The sequence below is a fragment of the Amblyomma americanum genome, chromosome 1, assembly GCF_052857255.1.
Source record: "Amblyomma americanum isolate KBUSLIRL-KWMA chromosome 1, ASM5285725v1, whole genome shotgun sequence".
NCBI classification, from domain to species: domain Eukaryota; kingdom Metazoa; phylum Arthropoda; class Arachnida; order Ixodida; family Ixodidae; genus Amblyomma; species Amblyomma americanum.
The window spans coordinates 357,079,288-357,102,097 of NC_135497.1; the positions used below are offsets into that span (position 1 = coordinate 357,079,288).

General features: G+C 47.1%; 1 protein-coding gene across 1 annotated transcript in view; it reads left to right on the forward strand.

Annotated features, from left to right (window-relative positions):
• The window catches only part of LOC144115594 (syntaxin-6-like), a 34,742-nt gene extending 13,378 nt beyond the window's left edge, over positions 1-21,364 (forward strand). The window contains exons 5-7 of the mRNA XM_077650013.1: positions 952-1,053; positions 19,238-19,439; positions 20,954-21,364. Of these exons, the coding sequence (XP_077506139.1) occupies positions 952-1,053; positions 19,238-19,439; positions 20,954-21,030 (381 nt within the window). The 3' untranslated portion in view covers positions 21,031-21,364. The remainder of the gene's footprint in view (positions 1-951; positions 1,054-19,237; positions 19,440-20,953) is intronic.
• Positions 21,365-22,810: the final 1,446 nt, after the last annotated feature.

A 22,810-nucleotide genomic window follows, 5' to 3' on the forward strand; every position in this document is an offset into this window, starting at 1 on the left:
TGTGAAATACTGCCTGCATTATCAGTGAACGAAGGCACTCTAAGTCAGTGTGCCTTGATTTTTCTGTATTGTATGTCCAGGGGAGAGCCCTAAAATGTTGTCTCATTTCAGAAAGAGTGAAAAGTGTGATATTAGCAGCAATTTACTCCCTTTTTCTATCTCCTTGTCATTGAGAGGTCTAGGGTTCTGACAAGGCAGTCACATTGTGGACATGGGTAACTTTTCATGTTGCTCGCCTGACTTTCATTGTTAGTCATTATTTGTATTTGGGTCTTCATTCTGTTTCCAAGGTAGTTTCATCGTGTACCCGTATCAAACATCCAGCTGCCAGTGAGCACCTTTAGTCGTTCTCTCTGCCAAGCTTTTTCTTTCTGCCTGGACTCTGTTATCACGTCTTGCATGATGCACCCTTTGTCATCAGCTACACTGCCATCTGTTGTCTTTCTCGTGAATCCCAGCTGGTGGGAGCACAGGCATATGCGAAAGGCAGATTGCGATTTATACTTTCAAGCCTGATTGAGGGCTGCTGTTAGATGCCTTGGGCCCATTGAGCGACTAAGTACCTTTATGCACTCCACTTCCTGTCCCATTTGCACCTTTTTTTAATGTACATGCCCATGTACACGGGTTGAACCCACCATAAGAAAATGTAAAGAACTCTGGCCCGCCCAGACCCTCCCTGGTTCTGCTTCCTTTCTTGTCTGTACAAAAATATATCTGTAAGCTGCGGCATACTGCTTTGAATACGGGTTGCACTACATGGCTGGGTAAGTAGTAAACACGTCTGTTAGCATAGAATTGAACATGTATGGTGGCAGCTTGCTTCATTTGCACTTGAAGAGTTTGATGCAGGGGAAGTTCACTGTGAATTGAAGATTCCTGTGTGACAAGGGTACAATATTTTGCATGTCTGTGGCAGTGTTTAACTGATAGTATGCTATGTGCCTGCAGGAACTGTTCAACTCATCACGGACAGCCAAGTACACAAGTCTAAGAAATGAGGTTGAGAGCCCTGTGCATCGACTTCTGGATCATACCCAGCAGCAGCAGCAGGTCTGTAAATGGTGGTGTATTTCACTTTTTTAGAAAGCTGTGATGTGCTGCTTGTCTAGGGGCCATGAAAGTTTGTTGTACTTGTTGCACACAAGCACTGGCAATAAACACTCATGATCCTGCTCTAGCCAACCCTTTTTCTGTTTGGTTTTAAATTTAGTTTTTGTTCTTAGTAGGGAATGGCTTTTGTACTGAAGTTTCGTAATGTTCGTTTTTTTTTTTTCTTCAAAGGGGCCATGAAATGGTATTTACTAAGTTAGGAATAGCGCATGAGGAATTGGTGTTCCATCACTCATCAGCGCACCATAAAAAGTTTTAAGCTAGCTTCTGTAACACCGAAGATATTGGTGATTAAAAATGGGGCTCCTCCTCTCCCCCTGAAATCATACATGATGATGTGCCAGAAAAAAAAAAGATTAAGAACAGGTCGGGACTGCACCCAGCCAAGCACCATTTGGGCACATCCTATGAAAAGGCTTGGCCAGATTGACCATTCACGTCATTGGGGTTGGGGCAGCTAAGCAAGCACAGTGTGGTGTTGCCCTAATCAATTATGAGCAGCTTTTAAATTTGACTTGAATGTTCACAAAGACCACCGGTAAGATTTGTTGCTTTAGAATATGGCCATCAAAATCATTTCAGAGTCCCTTTAATTTCACATAGAGTTGTGTGTGTGTGTGTGTGTGTGTGTGCGTGTGCGTGCGCACACGCGTGCTCGGAAAGCTGTTAAAAAGATGTTGCGGCAGCCTGTTATTTTTTCTGGACATGGGCCATATTGATAGGTTGAAAGAACTAGTTGCTATGATTAGTAAGCTGGTGTGAGTGGAATGACCGGATAATAGTGCAGTTACCGTATTTACTTGTGTAATGAACCCACTCGCATAATAAGCTCACCCACCAATTTTGTCGTTGAGAATTTTCTTTTTTCTTTAAGTGTCACCTTTTCCTAGTGCAATCCACGGTTTCATGCCATCCGTAGTGCAGACCTTGACGGCGCTCCAGGTGATGTGCGCCATTAACATCACAGCGTGTTTATCTTTTGATGACAGCTCCTGTGGAGATGACCCACTTGGAGAACATGGCAGAGCGCCAAGACACTGTGTGCTCTTGTCAGGAGCGCCAGTGGTGGTGGCTTGCTCGGCGCACTATTGTGCTCCTGGCTTCTCCGGTGTATGGTTAGAAAGTCGGCTAATGCTCGAGCATTAGAGGGAACATAGCGGTTTAAGCCATAATGCTATAAAACATCCTCTACACTGAAATGCTATGGAGGAAGCAGAACCTTCAGACCCTGAAGCGATTTGGCAAGCTCGAAATCATGAGCGAAAATGTCTAACTCCTCTCACACTACAGCTAACACTTATACATTTGCATTACACTCTCATAACCGTCCCGCAAGTTTTTTAACCTTGTGTAAAAAACGCACATCTGACCTTCAGGGTCAGTGTTCAGTATGTGCACTTTTTATTTCACTGCGCCGACTATCACAAAATCGTTGCATCGCGTCATGATGCAGCAAACAGCTTTCTAAGTGAACAGTGCTTAACACCGGCAACATGAGCATGGCCTACTGCGTGCTTTGTTCATGATTGCTGGATGGACAGATGGGTGAGCTGGTGGGTGGCCGGGCAGGCAGGTGTATGATGTGAAATTTCTACTCTTGCAAAAATATCTGTCAAATTCTTTTCCTCACGTATTGAACCCTCCCCCCAAAGTGATGTCAACTATTCTGGAAAAAAAGTGGGTTAGTAATGCAAGGAAATATGGTAGTAACTGGATATTTGGTTGGATTGAAATGGGAAAGTTCACACTGCATTTTCACTGATGCCAACCTGGAAGCTGCAGGACAAGATTAGGGCTAGCATTTCTTGCTGGGGAGCAGTTCAAGAAACAATGCTTGGTTATGAAACAAAGGGGATAATAAATCGATAGTCAACGCCTTTTCTTCTTTTTTTCTTTACTTTTCAATTTCCACATCTAACTGCTCCATACAAAGAGGTGTGACTGTGCCTAACTGCTGAAAGCTTGTACAGATGGCTTATTTGCTGTGTGCGAATGCCAAAAGCTTACCGTGGGCTAAACACTGTGAACATTGAATAGTTTAACCCTGACACACCTTAATACAAATTATTTGAGTGCTTGAATTAGGAAATGGCTGCATGATGTTGCTGGTTAGGGCTTCTTATGCCAATGAATGGTAGGAAATATACGGTTTACGGTGCCTTCTTCAGGGACAAGGAATGCAGGTACCTTCGGTTTGTCATTGCTGCAAATGTGTAATGCTTTCATGGTTCCTCCTCGGGGAAGAGTACTCACTTGAGCCCAGATATACCGAGCCTGCATACTATTTCGAATTATCGCCTATATTGAACACACAGACTATCCCCTTAAAAATCCTGTGTAAAAGTATAGGAAACTCTGGTAGTATGATGTCACGTAGTGGTGATGGCAGTCGAAGCAGCGATGAAGATGGACGAAAGGGTCTTCTAAAAGAAAACTGTTTATTGGGCTGACTTGCACCCAAAATGGACTGAATCACTCGGCGGTGGCGAAGCGACAAGCGTGCTCGGCGGTCATCGAACAGAATGCCCGCCGCTGTCGGCCGTGCTCAATTTAAAGCTGATAGCGAACTTTCGAGATAAAGAGTGCAAAGTTACTAGAACATTCCGGAACAACGTAGAATCAGCTTTGCCTGGCTGCGATCAATCGAGATAAATCTAGTCGCGTCTTGCGTCGCAAACGAAGCGATAAAGCGATGTGGCGGCAGATTTGAAAAACGAACACACTGCAAATATTCGCGGCATTACTCCTCTTTCAAAGAAGCATCGACCGGATGCATTAAAACAAATAATGCAACTAGTAAGGAAAACAAACGGATCTTGCGAAAATAGACCATGGAAATGCAGTGGCCTTTAGCGCTCATAATACGGCTTTAGACAGACTACATGGACAACTTCTGGTCGTACGCGGCGTCGCTGGGATGCATTCATTGCGTCAGGGATGACTTCATAATCCAGTTCACCCAGCCGACGAAGAACCTTGTACGGGCCGAAATAGCGGCGCAAAAGCTTTTCACTCAATCCACGGCGGCAAATGGGCATCCACACCCAGATTTGGTCTCCTGGCTTGTATTCCGCGTTGCGTCTTCGTAGGTTGTAGCGTCTGGCGTCGGTCCGCTGCTGATCTTTGATCCAGAATCGGGCAAGCCTTCGAGCTTCTTCTGCGCGTTGAAGGTAGGCGGCAATGTCGACGTTCTCTTCTTCTGTAACGTTGGGCAGCATGGCGTCTAGCGTGGTCGTGGCCTCCCTGCCATGGACGAGCCTAAAAGGCGTCATCTGGGTGGTCTCCTGCACTGCGGTGTTGTAGGCGAAGACGACGTAAGGCAGGATGACATCCCAGGTTTTATATTCGGCATCGACATACATAGCGAGCATATCGGCGATGGTTTTGTTCAGGCGCTCGTTCAGTCCGTTGGTCTGCGGATGGTATGCAGTTGTCTTCCGGTGGCTGGTTTGGCTGTAGCGCAGGATGGCTTGCGTTAGTTCCGCCGTAAATGCTGTTCCTCTGTCCGTGATGAGCACATCGGGGGCACCGTGTCGAAGAAGAACGCACTCCACGAAAAATTTGGCGACTTCTGCTGCTGTTCCGTTCGGTAGGGCGTTCGCCTCGGCGTAGCGGGTCAGGTAGTCGGTCGCTATGATGATCCACTTATTTCCAGATATTGACGTTGGAAAAGGGCCAAGCAAGTCCATGCCAATCTGCTGAAAGGGCCTTGAGGGAGGTTCAATGGGGTTCAGAAATCCTGCTGGTCGTGTGGGAGGAGTCATTCGTCGCTGACAATCTCGGCATGTTTTCACATAGTGTGCGACATCGGCAGACAGTCGGGGCCAGTAATACTTGTCTTGAATGCGGCGGAAGGTGCGAGTAAACCCGAGATGTCCAGCTGTCAGCTCGTCGTGTGAAGCCTGTAGAACTTCTTCGCGGAGACAAGTAGGTACAACAAGGAGGTAGGCTGTTTTGTTCGCTGTAAAGTTCTTCTTCACAAGGACCTCATTCTGCACACAGAAGGAAGACAGTCCTCGCTTGAATGAAGCGGGGGGTGAAGAAACTTTGCCTTCCAGGTACTCGATGAGGCCTTTTAGGTTGGGGTCCGAGCGTTGCTGCTGAGCAAAAGAGCTTGCGCTGATGGGTCCCAGGAAGGCGTCCTCATCGTCGTCCGGCGGCGTTGCATCTACAGGGGCTCGTGAGAGGCAATCGGCGTCAGAGTGCTTGCGTCCGGACTTGTAAACGACGGTGACGTCAAAATACTGGAGACGCAGACTCCATCGAGCGAGTCGGCCAGAGGGATCCTTCAAATTGGCAAGCCAGCAGAGCACGTGGTGGTCAGCGAACGGCCGTCCATAGAGGTAGGGGCGGAATTTCGACGTAGCCCAGATGATGGCAAGGCACTCCTTCTCAGTTGTCGAATAGTTAGCCTCGGCCTTGGAAAGGGAACGGCTAGCGTATGCAATGACCTCCAGCCTGTCACTTTTTTGAACGAAAACGGCACCTAGGCCCACGCTGCTTGCGTCGGTATGAACTTCAGTATCGGCGTTTTCATCAAAATGCGCGAGGATCGGTGGGGACTGTAAACAACGCTGAAGTTCCTTGAAGGCTTCTGCCTGCGGCACTTCCCATTTAAATGGCACGTCTGTTTTCGTCAGTTGGGTCAGGGGCTCGGCGATGCGCGAAAAGTTTTTCACAAATCGTCGGTAATATGCGCACAGTCCGAGAAATCTGCGCACTGCTTTCTTATCGGCCGGCGGTGGAAACTGTTCAATAGCAGCTGTTTTCTGCGGGTCCGGGCGTACTCCCTCCTTGCTAACGATGTGGCCTAGAAACAGTAGCTCTTCGTAGGCAAAGTGGCACTTCTCTGCCTTCAAGGTTAGGCCAGACGACTTGATGGCGTCTAGTACTGTTCGAAGTCTTTTGAGGTGCTCTTCAAAGTTCGAGGTGAAGACAACGACATCATCTAAATATACCAGACAAATTTGCCACTTCAGGCCTGCCAGCACTGTATCCATTACTCGCTGAAACGCCGCCGGTGCAGAACAGAGACCTAATGGCATCACCTTGAACTCAAACAGCCCATCCGGAGTTATGAATGCTGTCTTCTCGCGATCTCTTTCATCGACTTCAATTTGCCAGTAGCCGCTCTTGAGGTCCATCGATGAGAAATATTTGGCGTTGCAGAGGCGGTCCAGTGTGTCGTCGATGCGGGGGAGGGGGTAGACGTCCATCTTTGTTATGTTGTTCAAGCGGCGGTAATCCACGCAGAATCGAAGTGCGCCGTCTTTCTTTCTCACTAGAACAACCGGTGCCGCCCATGGGCTGTTTGAAGGCTGGATGACGTCGTCGCGAAGCATTTCTTCGACTTGGTCCCGGATGGCTTTTCGTTCTCGCGGTGACACACGGTAGGGGCTTTGACGGAGAGGTCGGACGTGTTGATCCGTTATAATGCAATGCTTGGCAATTGGCGTCTGTCGCACCTTCGGCGATGTCGAAAAACACTCACTGTAGCTTTGAAGCAGATTGCGGATCTGGTCTTGTCTGTTCTGGTGCAGGGCTGGGTTGATGTCGAAAGTGGGCGAGTTCTCCTGGTCAGGTGAATCTTCTGCGGAGGGGTCGGAGAGGGCGAAGGAGTCTCGTACGTCAGATATTTCGTCGAAGAAAGCAATCGTCGTTCCTCTGTTAATGTGCCGGTATTCTTCGCTGAAGTTAGTCAGCAGTACTTCGGCCTGGCCATTGCGGAAATGTGCGATGCCTCTTGCGATGCTGATTCCTCGGTCTAGAAGCAACTGCATGTTCCCCTCGATGATGGCTTCAGCGTTAATGGCTTTCGTGGCGCCTATGGTCACGATAACACTTGAACGGGGTGGGACGCTCACTTCTTCCTCCAGGACACTTAGGGCAACGAGATTTTCCCGAGTTTTCATCGAAGCGATGGCTTCTTCCGTCGAAAGCGTGATCAGCTTGGATCGCAGGTCGATGATCGCTTGATGCTCATCAAGGAAATCCATACCCAAGATCACTTCTCGGGAGCATTGCGGTAGCACAACAAAGGTCGCAGGATAGGTATGTCCTTTGACAGTCACTTGCACTGTACATCGTCCTGATGGCATAATGAGGTGGCCATCTGCGTTGCGAATTTGTGGGCCGTCCCAAGCCATTGTGACTTTTTTCAGATGCGCAGCGAATGTTCCATTCATCACGGAGTAATCGGCTCCTGTGTCGACTAGAGCGGTAACTTTCCGGCCGTCGATAGTCACTTCTAGGTCGGAGGTCCTGGCTCTTGCATTGCATGTCGCTCTCGGCATCGGGTCACGGCTTCGTCGCGTATGCGAGTCACGGGTTGGGCGTGTGGTCGAAGCTCCTCTGGGTGGTGGCGTCGATTTCAAGGTAGCTTGCGTCGTGGTCGAGGTTCTCATTGTGTGCGGCGTCGGTGCAGCGAGTGTCAGTTCTTCATGCGGCGTCGCGGGTGCAGCGTCTTCGTGGGGCGTGGTCGGTGGAGGATCTTCGGCGTTTAGCTCGTGAGCAACCTCACCTCCAGAGGTTGCTGCCTTTAGTTTCCCCTACGGGGGCTGGGAGACCTTCCTCGTACCGCTGCTGCGTAGCTGCGGCGTGGCGACGCAAAGCACGAGGTTGACGGCGATGGTGAGCGCAAAAAGCGGTACGGCGTGTGCTCTTCTCGACGCAGGTACTCATCGATTTCCTGCGGACGTTGTCTGAAGCGTGGTCGTGGGGCGTTAACGGAAAATCCTCGAAGACCGATACGCCGGTACGGGCAGTGACGAAGAATATGGCCGGCCTCACCGCAATGGAAGCACAATGGCCGGTTGTCGGAAGTCCTCCAGGCGTCGCATTTCCTGGGGCTTGAGCGTCGGTCATAGGCTGGGCGGGCGGGGGCTGGGAGGCGGCGTTGTGGAACAATTGGCTCACCTCGGGGAGGACGTGGGGGTTGTCGCTGGGGCTGAGCAGTCCTTACTGCAGCGGCGTAGGTCATGGCCTGGGGTTCTGTGGCCGTCGTGGTGTCAAGTGCCTGTTGCACTTCTTCCCGTACCACATCCATCAGAGTCGCTGCTTGTGGCTGTGGGGAAGATGGCAGTAATCGGCGTAGCTCCTCTCGGACGATTTCGCGGATAACTTCCCGCAAGCTGTCGCTGGTGGTGGCCGGCGTGTCCGAACGGATTGCACAGGCAGAGGAAGGACGATTGTACTGCCGAGCTCGGACGTCGAGGGTCTTCTCAATCGTGCAGGCTTCTTGCATGAACTCCTCGACTGTTTTTGGCGGCTGGCGGACGAGGCTTGCAAAGAGTTGTTCTTTTACGCCGCGCATTAAAAACTGAACTTTCTTTTCCTCGGTCATCCCGGGATCGGTGCGGCGAAATAGGCGCTTCATCTCCTCGACGTAACTGCGGACGGGCTCATTCGGAATCTGGATCCTGGACTCGAGGAGTCGTTCGGCTCTTTCTTTCCTCACGACACTGGTGAATACCTTCAATAGTTCTCTCTTAAATAGCTCCCATGTCGTAAGAGACGACTCGTAGTTTTCGTACCACGTGCGTGCGGAGCCATCCAATGAGAAAAACACGTGTCCAATCTTTGCCGCATCATCCCACTTGTTGAATGACGCCACACGCTCAAATTGGTCCAACCATTCTTCAGGGTCTTCGCCTAGGGATCCATTGAAAGTTGGCGGCACCCGCGGCTGCTGCAGTATGATCGGTGTCGACATCTTCGGCGAGGTTGCGGTGCTCGTAGCAGCGTCTTTTCGCTGTCTGGTGCGGTCCGGCAGTTTCCCGAACTCAGGCTCCTCTCCCTGGAGACGTCGGCTGGCTCGTTGAGCTGCTGGTTCGTCCTCGGGTGTGAAGCGCTTAGGGCTGGGTTCACGACTTGAAGGGGGCGTCCGGAACATGGAAGGCTACCCAGCACCTCCGCCAGATGTCACGTAGTGGTGACAGCAGTCGAAGCAGCGATGAAGATGGACGAAAGGGTCTTCTAAAAGAAAACTGTTTATTGGGCTGACTTGCACCCAAAATGGACTGAATCACTTGGCGGCGGCGAAGCGACAAGCGTGCTCGGCGGTCGTCGAACAGAATGCCCGCCGCTGTCGGCCGTGCTCAATTTAAAGCTGATAGCGAACTTTCGAGATAAAGAGCGCAAAGTTACTAGAACATTCCGGAACAACGTAGAATCAGCTTTGCCTGGCTGTGATCAATCGAGATAAATCTAGTCGCGTCTTGCGTCGCAAACGAAGCGATAAAGTGGTGTGGCGGCAGATTTGAAAAACGAACAAACACTGCAAATATTCGCGGCAATATGACACTCATGTTCAACGGGCCATTCAATGTATCGAACAGCACGCCATGCCCCTGCAAGTGGCACTTCTCCTAACATCGCTCTTCGATTGCTTTTCACTGTGTAGATAGGTCAGTTGCTGTGTGGCCTTGGGCAGCTGATGGCAGCTCTAGTGCTGTGAAACCTTGGGACATGCTGAACATGGGGTGTGCGTGAGGATGGCCTTTGGTGTTGTGTGCTCATTTTTCACAACACATCACTGTTACATGATGAAACCAACCTAACTACGTACAGTAGAATCTTGGTGATTCTAACTACAGTAGAGTCTCGGTGATTATAACTACAATAGAATCTCAGTTGCGAAAAAAATTCGTATCATCCGAAATTTTGTATCATCCAGACAAACAAAATTCGTATGCAGAAGCATGGAAAAGGCATTCACGCAAATCTGTTTAGGCTGACTGGATTTATTCACGGCTGTGCAGCTACGGCTTGCTACTCTTAATGCGTACAGTGCAACTCGTGGTTTTGGTGTTAGCGATGTGTGAACCATGCACTGCTGCTCACTGCTCACGTTGCATGCCTCACGATTAGCAATCACGGCGTTGGTGATGTATCGGCAGCACTTGTCGTGGCTCGCTCATTCATATCTGTACTGTGCGGGAGAGAGTTTAGAAAATCTGGAATTCCGCTCATTGTTCACAATGCACTCCAGCCGGGGAATTTTACGAATTCGTATCATCATGAAACTTGTATCAGCCTTGTCGTATCACTGAGATTCTACTGTAAAGCCCAGTGGTGGCCCTCACCTAGCGTGCTTCACTGCTGAAGACATTGTGGAGACCAGTGTACCTCAGTTTTAATGAGAGTATGCTGGTGCTGTGAAACCTTGTGACGAGCTGAACATAGGTAGTGGTTTCACTTTTCGGTTTCAAACGAAATAAAGAAACCAATAAAAGTACGCCAAATTCAGTTTTAGAAATTTAACCTAAAAAGATCGGTATTCTTAGCATGCATGGCATTTGTTAAGTGCGAGTTACAGTCAGTTTAAGTTAAAAATTAACCAAGCAGGGAAGCTAGGGGCATGATGCGGTGGTGACACTGTTGGATAAGCAGAGCAGTTCTGCGATTTGAGGTATTGCTTCGCTAGCTGACAAGGCCAGTGCAGACCGGGAAGCACCACCTCTTCACCGCCTACTCGCTCAGCACTGTTTGTTCACTATCACCACATGCTTAGAGCAGCTATAGTTGTTTAAGTAGGTTTACTATTGTATTTACACGATTGTAAGTCGACCCCCCCAAATCGCATGTCCGAAAAAAAAACGCCATTGGAGCGCTTCAAAAACGAAAACTTATTGCATAGATGGACTATTCATCCTCACTTGAGTCATCTTCAGTGGTACTGCAGTCGTCGTCGTCGTCGCCGCTGCGATCCCACAGCACATCGTCTTCCATGGAAAGCCCGCACTTCCTAAATGACCGCACCACGACATCGCGTGGAACGGCCGCCCAAGCTGAAATCACCCACCCGCACACAGCCGCCAGGGAGACTCTCTTCACGTGCCCGGTTGGCTTAAGTTCCCGCCCTTGTGCCGCCAGCCACTCGTTGTACTCACGCCGGAGCAAGTCCTTGAATGGCTTGTTAATGCCAACGTCTAGCGGCTGCAGCTGCCCTGTCAGACCGCCGGGAATCACCAGCATATCTGTATCTTCTTTTCGGAGCTCTGCCTTCACTTTCGCGGTAAGGTGGCCGCGAAATGAGTCCAGCACGAGGAGGTTCGGATTGCGATTTTTGAGGGATGCCCCTGGCCTCAAAAGCCACACCCGACGGTACCAATCAATAACTGAGTCGTCCGTCATAAATCCTTTTTCGTTAACTCGCACAATCACACCTTTCGGGAACATTTCCTTTGGCATAGTTTTTCTTTTGAAGACGATGTACGGTCGGAGCTTTGTGCCATCTGCCAAGCATGATAGCATAACAGTGAACCGAAGTTTCTCGTTTCCTGTCGTGAGAAGCTTAACCTCGCGAGCTCCCCTCACGCTCACTGTTGTGTTGCTCGTCATGTCGAAGTAGACGGGAGTCTGGTCCGCATTGCCGATTTGGCCGAGCAGGTATTGCCGCGAGTCGCAGAGCTTGAGGTAGTGCCTATGGAAGGCGAGAACTTTCTCCTCGTAAGCAGCAGGCAGCTTCTGGCATACACTAGTACGCCGACAAAGAGAGAAGCCAGCCCTCTTCATAAATTTCGAAGCCCAAGCCCTGCTGGCTTTGAAGTCTGTTCGGAGTATTCCAGCTTCCGCGGCAAAGACCCGGGCTTGTTGCGTGATCATTTCGCATGTCACTGGAAGGGACCGATCACGTATTTCGGTGACATACGCTACAAGCTTGACCTCCAGCTCCAGAAAGCGTCCCGACTTCGGCCCACGGAAACCTCTTCGCTTGGAGTCGCAGTCGAAAATTTTGTCTCGCTGCTTCCTCCACTTCCGCACAAACCGTTCAGAAACGTCGAACTTGCGGCCCGCCGCGCAGTTGTTGGTTTCTTCGGCGTAAATGATGGCCTCCCTCTTGAACGCTGCAGTGAATGAGCGCCGAATGCTTTTCGAACCTGGAGAGCTCATGGCGAAGCACGCGGCCGGCAGTGGAGTCAAAAGCGCCAACTCCAAGCACCACCAAACAAACAGTGATCGGTGTCGGGGCGTCGGCTCTTCCAGCAAACATCGGCATTCCCCAGAAGCGCCGCTGTTATGTATTGCGCAACCAACTGAAATAGCGGCTCTTGCATCAGCTAGCGACACTCCCGGGCGCTGGCGCAGACTCCGCGATTGGAACAGCTTGACAGCGGCCCTTCCCGCGAGTGAAATGAAATGAAATTAGTTTTGGGGGAAAGGAAGTGGCGCAGTATTTGTCTCAAATATCTGCGGAAACCCAGTTGTAAGGGAAGAGATAAAGGAGGGAGTGAAAGAAGAAAGGAAGAACGAGGTGCCGTAGTGAAGGGCTCCGGAATAATTTCGACCACCTGGGGATCTTTAACCTGCTGTACTGACATCGCACAGCATACAGGCGCTTTTGCGTTTCGCTTCCATCGAAACGCTGCCGCCGCGGTCGTGTTCTAACCCGGATATCCTGTTCAGTAGCACTGAACCATCGCGGTGGGTAACGGTGTGCGCAGTAAAAATAAAAAAAATGAAAAATCCTGGCCAAAAAGCCCGCAGAATACCTGAATGCTACGCTTGGAGCTGTAGAGCAAACAAAAACTTCTAACATTGCAGTAGCGTCCCTGATAGATTGTTTTTCTTGCTTTTATTGGCAGTTCAAGGTTTCGTTTCGATTGTAAGTCGACCACCCCCACTTCGGAATTTTAAATTTCAAAAAAAGGGTCGACTTGCAATCGCGTAAATACGGTATCTGCATGTAGGACGCTGACACGAAACCGTGCATGGGTTTCCCGAAAATGTATGTTTTGGCTGCCGCAGTGATTGAGGAGCAGCTTCATCGCTGCCATTAACGTGCAGACCATGTGATGCCCCACCCTTTCGCTAAACCCACCTTGACAACCCAATGGTAACATGCCAGCCTAGTTCTTGAATTAAACATCCACTTGTGTTTTCGTCTGCTGGCTATCTCGTTCACCTTACATTACTTTTTTAATGATGATAACAATTCCTTCTACAAGCGTAGCTCCAAGTACTACCATTTGCTCATTAATTGCACATAAATAATCTTCTCATGCCGACAAAAATGTCGAGATAGGCTCTAAGGAACTTTTGACCACACAGAATTGCGACGTTAAATCGCCGAAAAAATTCACTAATTCTTTGTTGAACATAATATACGTCGAAAAAATGGAAACTTGCGTTCTGAAATAAGCTGTAAAGTCAGCCGAATTTTAAAAAAACAAAAACCGAAAAGTCCTACCCTTAAACATGGGTGTGCGTGAGGATGGCCTTCGGTATGTTGTGCTCAATTTTCATGTCCCATCACTGTTACACGGATGAAGCCAATCTAACTAAAGCCTAACGGTGGCTCTCACCTATACTCCATCTCACACTCAGCATGCAACGTTGCAGAGGCTACGCAAGTAGTGTGCCCTCAAAAGCATATCACTCTGCTGCATATCGCTTGTGCTTCTCGAATCCTCAGTAAAGGTTTTGACGAAGACATTGAACTGTATAATACGACATGGATGACATGGCAAATCATGGACAAAGCAGACAGGCGTTTAGTTATTGAACCCTCTTGTTATAACTTTTACTGATAGTGAACTACTTTTTGCACTTGGATGCAGTCTGTGCGATTAGGCACGCCAACTGTGTACAACTCTGGCGCATGTCACTCTTATTCCTCGAGGTCTCGATGATGGGTTGGATGGAAACATGGTAAGAAGTAAAATGAAGTGCAGGATGTTGGCAGTCACGGTATTTGAGCTTTAGCACAATGATAGATCCTTGCGCATATGTTGGAGATATGATGACCTAGTTTTCGTGCTCGTACATGCACAGGGCAAAGAGGCATGCTAGCTTTGGCAATACAGCATGCTTTGCTGCTGAAGGCGCTGGGAGACCAAGTGTACCTCAATTTTAATGACATGCACCGCAGCGGTCGCCTAATCGTTTGAGCATCCACCTAGCATGCAGGAGGTGCAGGGTTCAATCCCCAGTGCCGCCGGGTACCCACCAGTGATACAATGGGTACAAGCTTTCCCCTGCCTGGTGCTTGGCTTCTTTACAGTGAAATGCTTGGAAAATGGATCTTTGACCTCACCTTTAGTAAAAGAAAAAACCTTGTATCATGGCGCTCTTTGGCCACAGACTCTCTTGCGTCATAAAAATTCATCATCATCAGTTTTAATGAGATCATGCTAGTGCTGTGAAACTGTTTGATGAGCTGAACATAGATTGTGCGTGAGGATGGCTTTCGGTGTCTTGTACTCATTTTTAACGCCACATCGCTGTTACGCCGTGAATCCATCCTAACTAAAGCTTATATTCCATTTCATACATCAGGTGCAGTGCTGTCAAGGCTAGTGCTCTTGTTTGCACTGCCTACATCCACTATCAAAAAGTAGCGCGTTCCTTGTGGTGAGCAAGAAATAAATGTTTTGCCTGCAGGCTTAATATGTGATCCATTTGTCATGGGCTGGAATAAATGTGCTCTTGTTGCTGATGGCATGCTGTCCCTTTCTTGTGCCTTAGACCACTCAGCCAGAAAATAAGCGCAGGATAACACGCCTCCATTTACTTTTTCAAGTGGAGTACTTTTGTACCTTTCACGCTGTTGCACCTGATGTATGCAACGGAGTATAGCGATGGCCATCACCTAGCGTGCTTCGCTGCTGAACGCATCGCGGAAACCAAGTGTACCTCAATTTTAATGAGATTATTCTGTTTAAAGCATACTCATAACAGGATTAGACATCTTGTAATAGGCAGTGGCTACTTTCAAAGCACCATTTGCTGCGGCTTCGATGCGAAGTAGGTTAGGTCTAACAATGCCTAGTGAGTGGTGCACTGCCAGTATGCCGGCAGGCGGTGTATCGCTGGAAAAAGCATGTCACTAGCATGGGTGCAATGTATTCTTGCACCCAGGTTATAGATAAGCAGATCACTATTTTTTATACAGTAAAAGCTCATTAATTCGACTCCCTTTAATTCTGAAATCCGGATAATTGGAACTGCCGGCTCAGTCCCAGCCAACGCCCATGTAGGTCTATGGCGTTGTGTGCTCGTTAATTCAGGCGCTATGGGTCCTGCACCAGATAATTTGAACAGGCTCCTGAAGGGAAGTCGCATTAAGGTGTGACTGGCACAGCTAGAGATTGCCAAAATATTCTACTCAACATCTGAGTTCTATGCAGTAGAGTTGCTTGTTACCCGTGCACCTTTGACAACAGCGTTCAACAACAGACGTGATGATGAATGGATGGTCCCATCTCTGAGAACAGTCTAACCACTTAGCTTCAGTTTCACTTTTTTGAGCTTCACGCCAGCTTGCAACGACGGTGGCTCGACCAGCCAGCATCAGCCAGCCAACTAGCGTTTTGAACGCTGATCGTCGCTTCGCTAGTGTTCCCACCCCCAAACTACCCTTTTTTTCCTTCGTGCTGCTTCGGTGCTGATGAGGTTTCCTTCACTTCCATCTGTGTAGCTCTTCCGTTTTTTCAGTGCACCAGAACTGCGCACTTGCGACGTGCCGTTCACAGTTCATGCGATGGTCTTCTCACACGCGACAGTGCCACCTGCAAGGGGCGTGACGCGGTAATGGTAAAGCTCCGCTGCGTTGCACCGTGAAGGCTGCCGGGGAGGCCGTTACAATTTTGGAGCAGTTCTGCTGCTTTTTTTTCTTTTTGGAGTTACGCGTGCAATAGACCATTGATGGAAACGTGAAAAATAATTATTGCCGTACCATACTTATCTCAAAAGCAGACGCCTATTGCCCCGTCATTCACCAAATAAATTGACCGTGATGCAGGCAGTTCTTGAGTTTTTTTGTTGGCATTGTGGTTTGAAAATTTTTTTGGTTCCTTGAAGTTCGAAATAACGAGTTCTACTGTATATCGATATATCGGACTATACCCTTTGAGCTCAATATATCCGGGTTTGACATTATGTTGTATTCAGTTGTTTATTCATTGTGTTGTGTATTATTGAACTGTCATGGCATTCAGTTTTGGTCAAATGTTTAGGGGGAAGCCCCCAAGGTGGAGTAGAATGGAAAGAACCTATGCTCAGGTTTGTTGTCATGGTATTCGTAGGTAGTGTTACGACTGCCAACAATGCTTTTTTGTCTTGCCTCTCTGCTCAGTGCCCTGATTCCTAAGCTCAGGTTTGTTGTGTACATCATTTGCTTCAAATTTCATCAATCCTTTCAGTGTTCTTCACAGAATTGGCAGTGCATGGCAGCATTGGCTGTGAAGCTCAATATTTTCTCCTACTTTTTAAAACTTAGTCCAAAGTAGCATTGTTGTAGAGCACATCCAGAGAGTGGATTGCAGTTTCAAGCAAACCCAACTAGGCAAGCATCTATAGAAAACTTTGAACAAGTGGTAACTTTATCTGTAGATATTTATTTTAAATCAGGTTTTTTGTTCTTGAAAACAAGTCTGTTACCTTCAATTACATGTATGCAGTAGCAAGTTTTAGGTTTTGTGAATTGAGAACAGAAAATCTGAAATATGCCTCACGATGCCTCCCATGCACTGACACTCTCAGTCTGTCACGAAGAGGCTGCCGCTGCTTCTTGCTTTGTGTTTCATACTGCACATTTCTGTGCCCATTAGCATTTTTTTCCCCTTCCCTAATCCTTGTGGCTCTTTCATTGCCTTTTTTTCTTTCCCAACTGCTTGCGCAGCTTTCTTTCCATGCTTATAGCAACTCTTTCTTGCCAGTGCGTGCTGCGTGCTTCACCTAGATTGCTTAAGGGCGTCGAGAAGTTGTCTTTTTCTCGCAACTCACAAGTGTGGTGGGTGAGCTGTCAGCAGGTATCTCTGAGAACAGCGGAGAAAAATTCACCCTAAATTCTTAGCTTGATTCAATACATAATGCGAGGTGGTTTCTGAAACACATGGTTTAAGGAAAAAAGCTCTGGTATTTGTGTGAATATGGTAATGATTCTGACAGGTTACTCTTCCTATGTTGCTGCCAGAGCTGCAGTGCTCGACGCACTAGCTTGAGTGGGCAGGAGAGAAAGCACATTAAAGGTGCACTGAAGAGGAATCTGAACTCGTCTTTTTACCGCGGGAGCTCGATCTACATGTTCCGAGCATTCTTAGAAACTTCAAAATATTGTACTATGCATCCAATATTCATAGTTTAAATCTGATTAAATGTCCCAGCTCCTGCCATTTTTTTGAACATCGCTGAAGGTAGGAGGAGTTAACCAACGCATGGAGTGCCTTTCAGCCAGTCTTGTGGCGGCTTCGCTTTTGCTTTTATTTTGTTTTTTAGGTTTCTGTGAATAAATGGTTTGTCGTAGACAACATAGCCACAAATTAAGCCCACGGAAATAAAAATATGCATGGACTCTTTGATTTACTTATCACTCCATCAATGGCAGAGCAGCAAGCCACCACAGGACTGGCTGAAAGGCACTCCACGCATTGGTTGACTCTTCCTACCTTCAGCATTGAGTTTTAAAAAGGGACAGGAGCCGAGATGTTTAATCCAATTTAAATGAAGGAAATCGGCCGGCAAGGACAATAATTCGAAGTTTCTAAGAATGGTCGAAACGTGTAGATCGAGTTCCCGCGGTAAAAAGATGAGTTCAGATTCCGCTTTAGTGTACCTTTAAGTCATCAGTAGAGATTAGTTACCTGATTCTGCTTTTCAAGGGAATTCAGATGATTCAATTAATCGGAACCCCATCATTCTATCGTTCCTACAGGCTTCTGCAAGAAATGCTAGAATCTGCGGTTTTTTGCGGAAAAACCATGGGATTTGCTTATATGCACAGATGTCAAGATAGCTTAATCTTTTTGAAAGGGTGATTAAAAGTGATAAAAAACTGACAAGGAGAGTGGTATATAGGGCACAGTAGTGCCTTGTTGTTGAGGGGTGTGAGAGCTCGCAGTGCAGAACCGTGACTGTGTTTCGCTGGTTACACAGTCGTGTCAACATGTACCAACTGGGCCAGTTTACTACTCCATGAGCTGACTCTTTGCTGAGCCCGTAAAAGTGCTGAGTAGTTGGACACCTGTTGATGATATGCATAGGAACTAAGAAGTACATTGTAAGGGCACATTAAAGAATCCCAGTGGTCAAAATTAATCAGGGCACTAAACCCTAGATATAACATTATTCCTTCTTTAGTAGGATTAGTTTTTTGGCCCTTCTGGCTGCTGTAGAAGTCATTGCAGAATATTTTTAGCACATTAATTGCCTCGTTCAAATTGCTCATTGCACTTGGCGGCATGTGAGAGCCAAGTTTTTGGTTTTGGGCTGCAATGAAATGCAGCATTTGATCGCAGCAGTTGGCTAGACGCAATCACATTTATTGGGACTTGCAACGCAAGTGCTATGGCTGGAGTGCAAAGTGTTTTGAAAAGACAGGACGTGGTTGCCACTGAAATGCAATATATAGCTGAAGATTAAATGCGTGGATGTTTTGGAATGAATTTTTTTTGCCTGTCATTAAATTGTGCTGTGTATTGCCATAACTCAGGCTCAGTACACTCCACCTGTGGCTGGTGTGCTACAGGTTATACCGAATGCAGCTTTATGTGCTGTATCTTATATTGTTATCAACAAAAGCAGCATGCAGATCCCATGAAGTCTTGTAGCACCGATTCAGCCAGGAAGCAGGCAGAGGAAGTGGTTACGTGCTTCAGATACGCTGTCCACAGTAGAAAAGTATTCAGGGGTGATAAAAAATGTGGTTCAAAGCTTGATTTGTGCAGTGTAACCTGACGAATTTGTGGTGGGGGAGAGCAAATGCAGCATTCGTTATGCTCTCCACTTGTTCAGCCATCTCTATTAATGCCAGCTAGTGTGCCCTTCCACGTTGGATTCAAGCAACTAGCCCATCTGTCTGCTGTAATTGACACTGCACATTGTTGAAGTCACAGGTTTTGGCATCATGTGTGTGCTGGTGAATTCTTTTTGTTCATTTGTGGTTTAGGTAGCATTTTGCAAAGATCTCAGTTTGTGCAGATCTGACAAGGACCTTCTAGTCAAATAATAACGTGTAGATAAGAAACATTTTAGGTATATTTGCAGTTAGAGAAGAGTGAGCTCGACAAAAAAAGAAAAGTGGCAAATGGGAAACCTCCCTTTCATGCAGAAAGCAATAAGCTAGGGACCTGCACCTTCAGTAGCTGCAAGCTGAAATTGTATCCTTCTGTTTCGCTTTGTGCAGGAGTTGATGGTTGCACAAGATGATGAACTCGAGGGCATCCAGACGTCTGTGGGCACTCTCAAGTCCATGAGTAAACAGATAGGCAATGAACTAGATGAGCAGTCGGTAATGCTGGATGACCTGGGGCATGACATGGACAATGCAGAGTCCAAGATAGATGGAGCGCTCAAGAAAATGGCCAAAGTCCTCCACATGTCTAATGGTGAGAATTGGTTTTATGCTGTGATTGCAGATGACGTTTGCCTTACTATTTATTCTGTTAGTCTTTAGAGTCCCATATTATCTGAAATGGTACGTGTGGTTGACAGTTGGACCAGTGCATTTTATGCAGGGACTCTGGAACTTTTCTTGGAGTTGCGGAGGGGGTCAAGGCTTATTTATTTCATGTTTATTTTATATTTATTAAATAGTATTTTGTATATTTTTCTTATTTTGCAATGTTCAAAGGTGTTTAAGCTCATTATACTTAGTGGTGCTGGCTGGGACACATTTTTCTTGTTGCTTTTTTTTTAGTCCCATTATAATCTATGTTCAAAGGTGTATTTGTTAATGCATATGAAATCTAAATTGAAATGGGCAGTTTTGTAAAGATGTGTACACAAGGAGTGATTGACTGCATTAGAAAAGTTTGCGTGCAATCTGTTCCACTTCTGCTAAGCATGCTCAAGAACACAGGTCTGTGAATTAATGGCTTCTGTTGGGACATGATTGCTTTAGGTTTTGCTTTAGGAAATACTTTACGATGATTGGCTATGAACTGAACTAGCTTCGTAGCGGGTGACCACTCCTGTGTTCCGGATCCCCTAATCTCGTGTACAGAGAGGTCAGACTGTCTGAAGCTTGCTACAGAAAGTGAAATTAGACAACTGTTGGTGGCTTTAGGGTAGCGGCCTTCAGGGCACCTATCCATGTTAGGCTATGTGGCTCTACTTTCACACGAATGTTGTCTTTGGAACCTAGCATCTTTAGCATGCTGGGCACTGCACCATTTGAGCGCTGTTCACAAGTATGATGCCAAATGTACTGCTAAAGCAATTTGCTCATAATATGGAACTAAATAAAGCTGACCTGATGTAGCGGATGCTCAGGTTTCTTTTTTTTTTTCAGGTGTGCTTTGCATTTTTAACATTGCTTCATTACAGGGGAGAGCAGAGGCAGAGTAAGGGCAGCTATAGATATTGATTCCAGGCAAGCCATGTTTTGAAGAAGTATAGGGTTTACAATGGAGAGCCAGAAAACCATGAGCATTGATTTCTTATTCTTGCCTTTCCAGCGCACTTGGGTTTGGTGCAAGAAGAAATGTTAAAATGTTGCTAAATTTGTGAATGAAGTGCCCTGCCTTGGCAATCGATACCATCTTTGAATGTGTTTCATCCATTATGCATGCTGTTTCATTTCTGCTTTGACATATCTCCTTGACAGTTTTGACAGAACAAGTAGCAAAATTTTAAATTTAAAATTTGTGCATTGCCAGCAGCAGGTGTAGTTGAATCAATGATTCTTCTCACTCATGAGCACTTGTCTTCCTTTTTTTTTTGCTTGCTGGCAGGCTAGTTGGCTATTAACATCCTCATCGATAGCATTTGAACTCTCCGTGAGGAGTCGATTCCAAAACGAAAAGGTGGCAGCATACGATATGCTGCCCTGCATACAGTATATGAACTGTATATATGTCTGGTTCCAGCTTTATACTTACAAGCTTTACTTGTTTTTCAGATCGTCGGCAGTGGATGGCCATTGGAGCTCTTTCAGGCGTTATGGTGGTTGTTGTGGCACTCTTTTTCCTCCTCTAGACCTAGTGCGTGCCGCAGCTTAATGAATTTTGCAGCTTGGAGGACACTTGCAGATACCAGAGGCATAGAGGAAGCATGACACTGAACCAAAATATACAGTTTTGAGAGGGTGCCACTCTCATATTAAGAATGTACATAACTTACCCATGCATGTGGCTGCCCACGTACACCGTGCTGTGCAGTTAAACATTGTACTCTTGCATGTCATTATGTTTACATTGTTATACTTTTCATGTGCCATAGGGTAAACTGCATCTATTTTTTCTTTTTCTCTTTTCATTCTGTCTTCGATGGCTTGGTCTATACATTTCTCAATAAAAAATTTGAAATCCAATCTGCTGTGTAACTTGGAACTGAAGTTCTAGCTTTGGTTTAGATATTGTAGCAGTTGAGCATGAAAATGCCTGTCTGTGTGCTATTTTGCAAGCAGATTTGAAGTTGCTTATCAAACTGCGTTTCTATGAACAGTTTTCAAAAGGTGCTTTCTTTCATGCAGACACACGGCCTCTCAAAATATGACCGAATTCAATGAATAATGACTAGCTGTACAGTGAGTCTGCTGCAAGCAAAGATCCGTCCCAGAATAAAGTAGGTAAAAGAAAGGTCGGGGTTGATGCATTCACAGAGAAAGGTGCTCAGGGGAATCCAAAAAGATCTCTGAGGACGCAGAGGTTCTAGGGAACCCAGTTTGAGAACCCCTCATTCAGTGTATTGTTCGACATTGAAGTGGAGGTGTGTGAATGTTTGAAATTTTGAATACAAATTGAATATGTTCGTTTTTCGGTTCATATTTCATTCGAGGAATTGGTATTCGAGAATTTTTGGAAATTCCCGAATATTCACCAGCAATAAATACCGTGCCGAATTTCATAATTCCGCCCTTGACAAAACCACAGTATCTGGGCAAATGAACTGAAGATCTGTTTTAAAGTGCCAGGAAAATAGTGTATAGGTGTCGTCTTCGCTTTCAGCTCCGTCGTTTATTGCAAGAACCGGTCACGTTCGGACCCGGCTAGGCTTGGGCCACGTGCGAAATTTTGCAACGGGGCTTTCCCACATAACACAAAATTTGAACAAAATGGACGACCACCCTCTTTGAGCAGTTGCAATGTAAAGGCATGCATTTTTTTTGTTTGATCCCACACACATGCCCACACCAGCTGCCACGGTGGCTCAGTAGTTATGGTGCTCGGCCACTAACCCGACAGACACGCATGTGAACCCAGCTTCGGCGGTTGCATTTTGATGGAGACAAAATGCTAGAGGCCTGTGTAATTAATGTGCAATGTCAGTGTACGTTAAGAGCCACGGGTGGTCTGGAGCCTTCCACTACAGCGACCCTCATAGTGTGAATCACTTTGGGGCGTTAAACCCCACAAACCAAACCAAACCATGCCCACACCCATGGCACTCATGTTGCCCTTACAACTCTTCTAGCGAGAGCTCTGCGATCTCGTTTTGGTAAATTATGATATGCAGGAATGCCCACTTGCGGGATTTTGTATGCAACTCCTGAAGGGGGTCCAAGTTGGGGTGTCACTGGTGTCGCCAACAGATCAAACGAATGTGTAAAAATCCTGCCTATTGTGTGGTGCAATGTAGCCCACGCACCTGTGACGTGTGCGTAATGTCAGGTGTGACGAAGACAGGAGAGCCCCCGTAGCTAGGCCAAGAAATGGACTGGCTGTGTAGTGTCGGTTTCCGAGCCTCGTGGCCAAACCACGACGACAGCGTCTATCTGCCGCACATTCATTAGCAGTCTGAACCCAGCTGCGCGTTG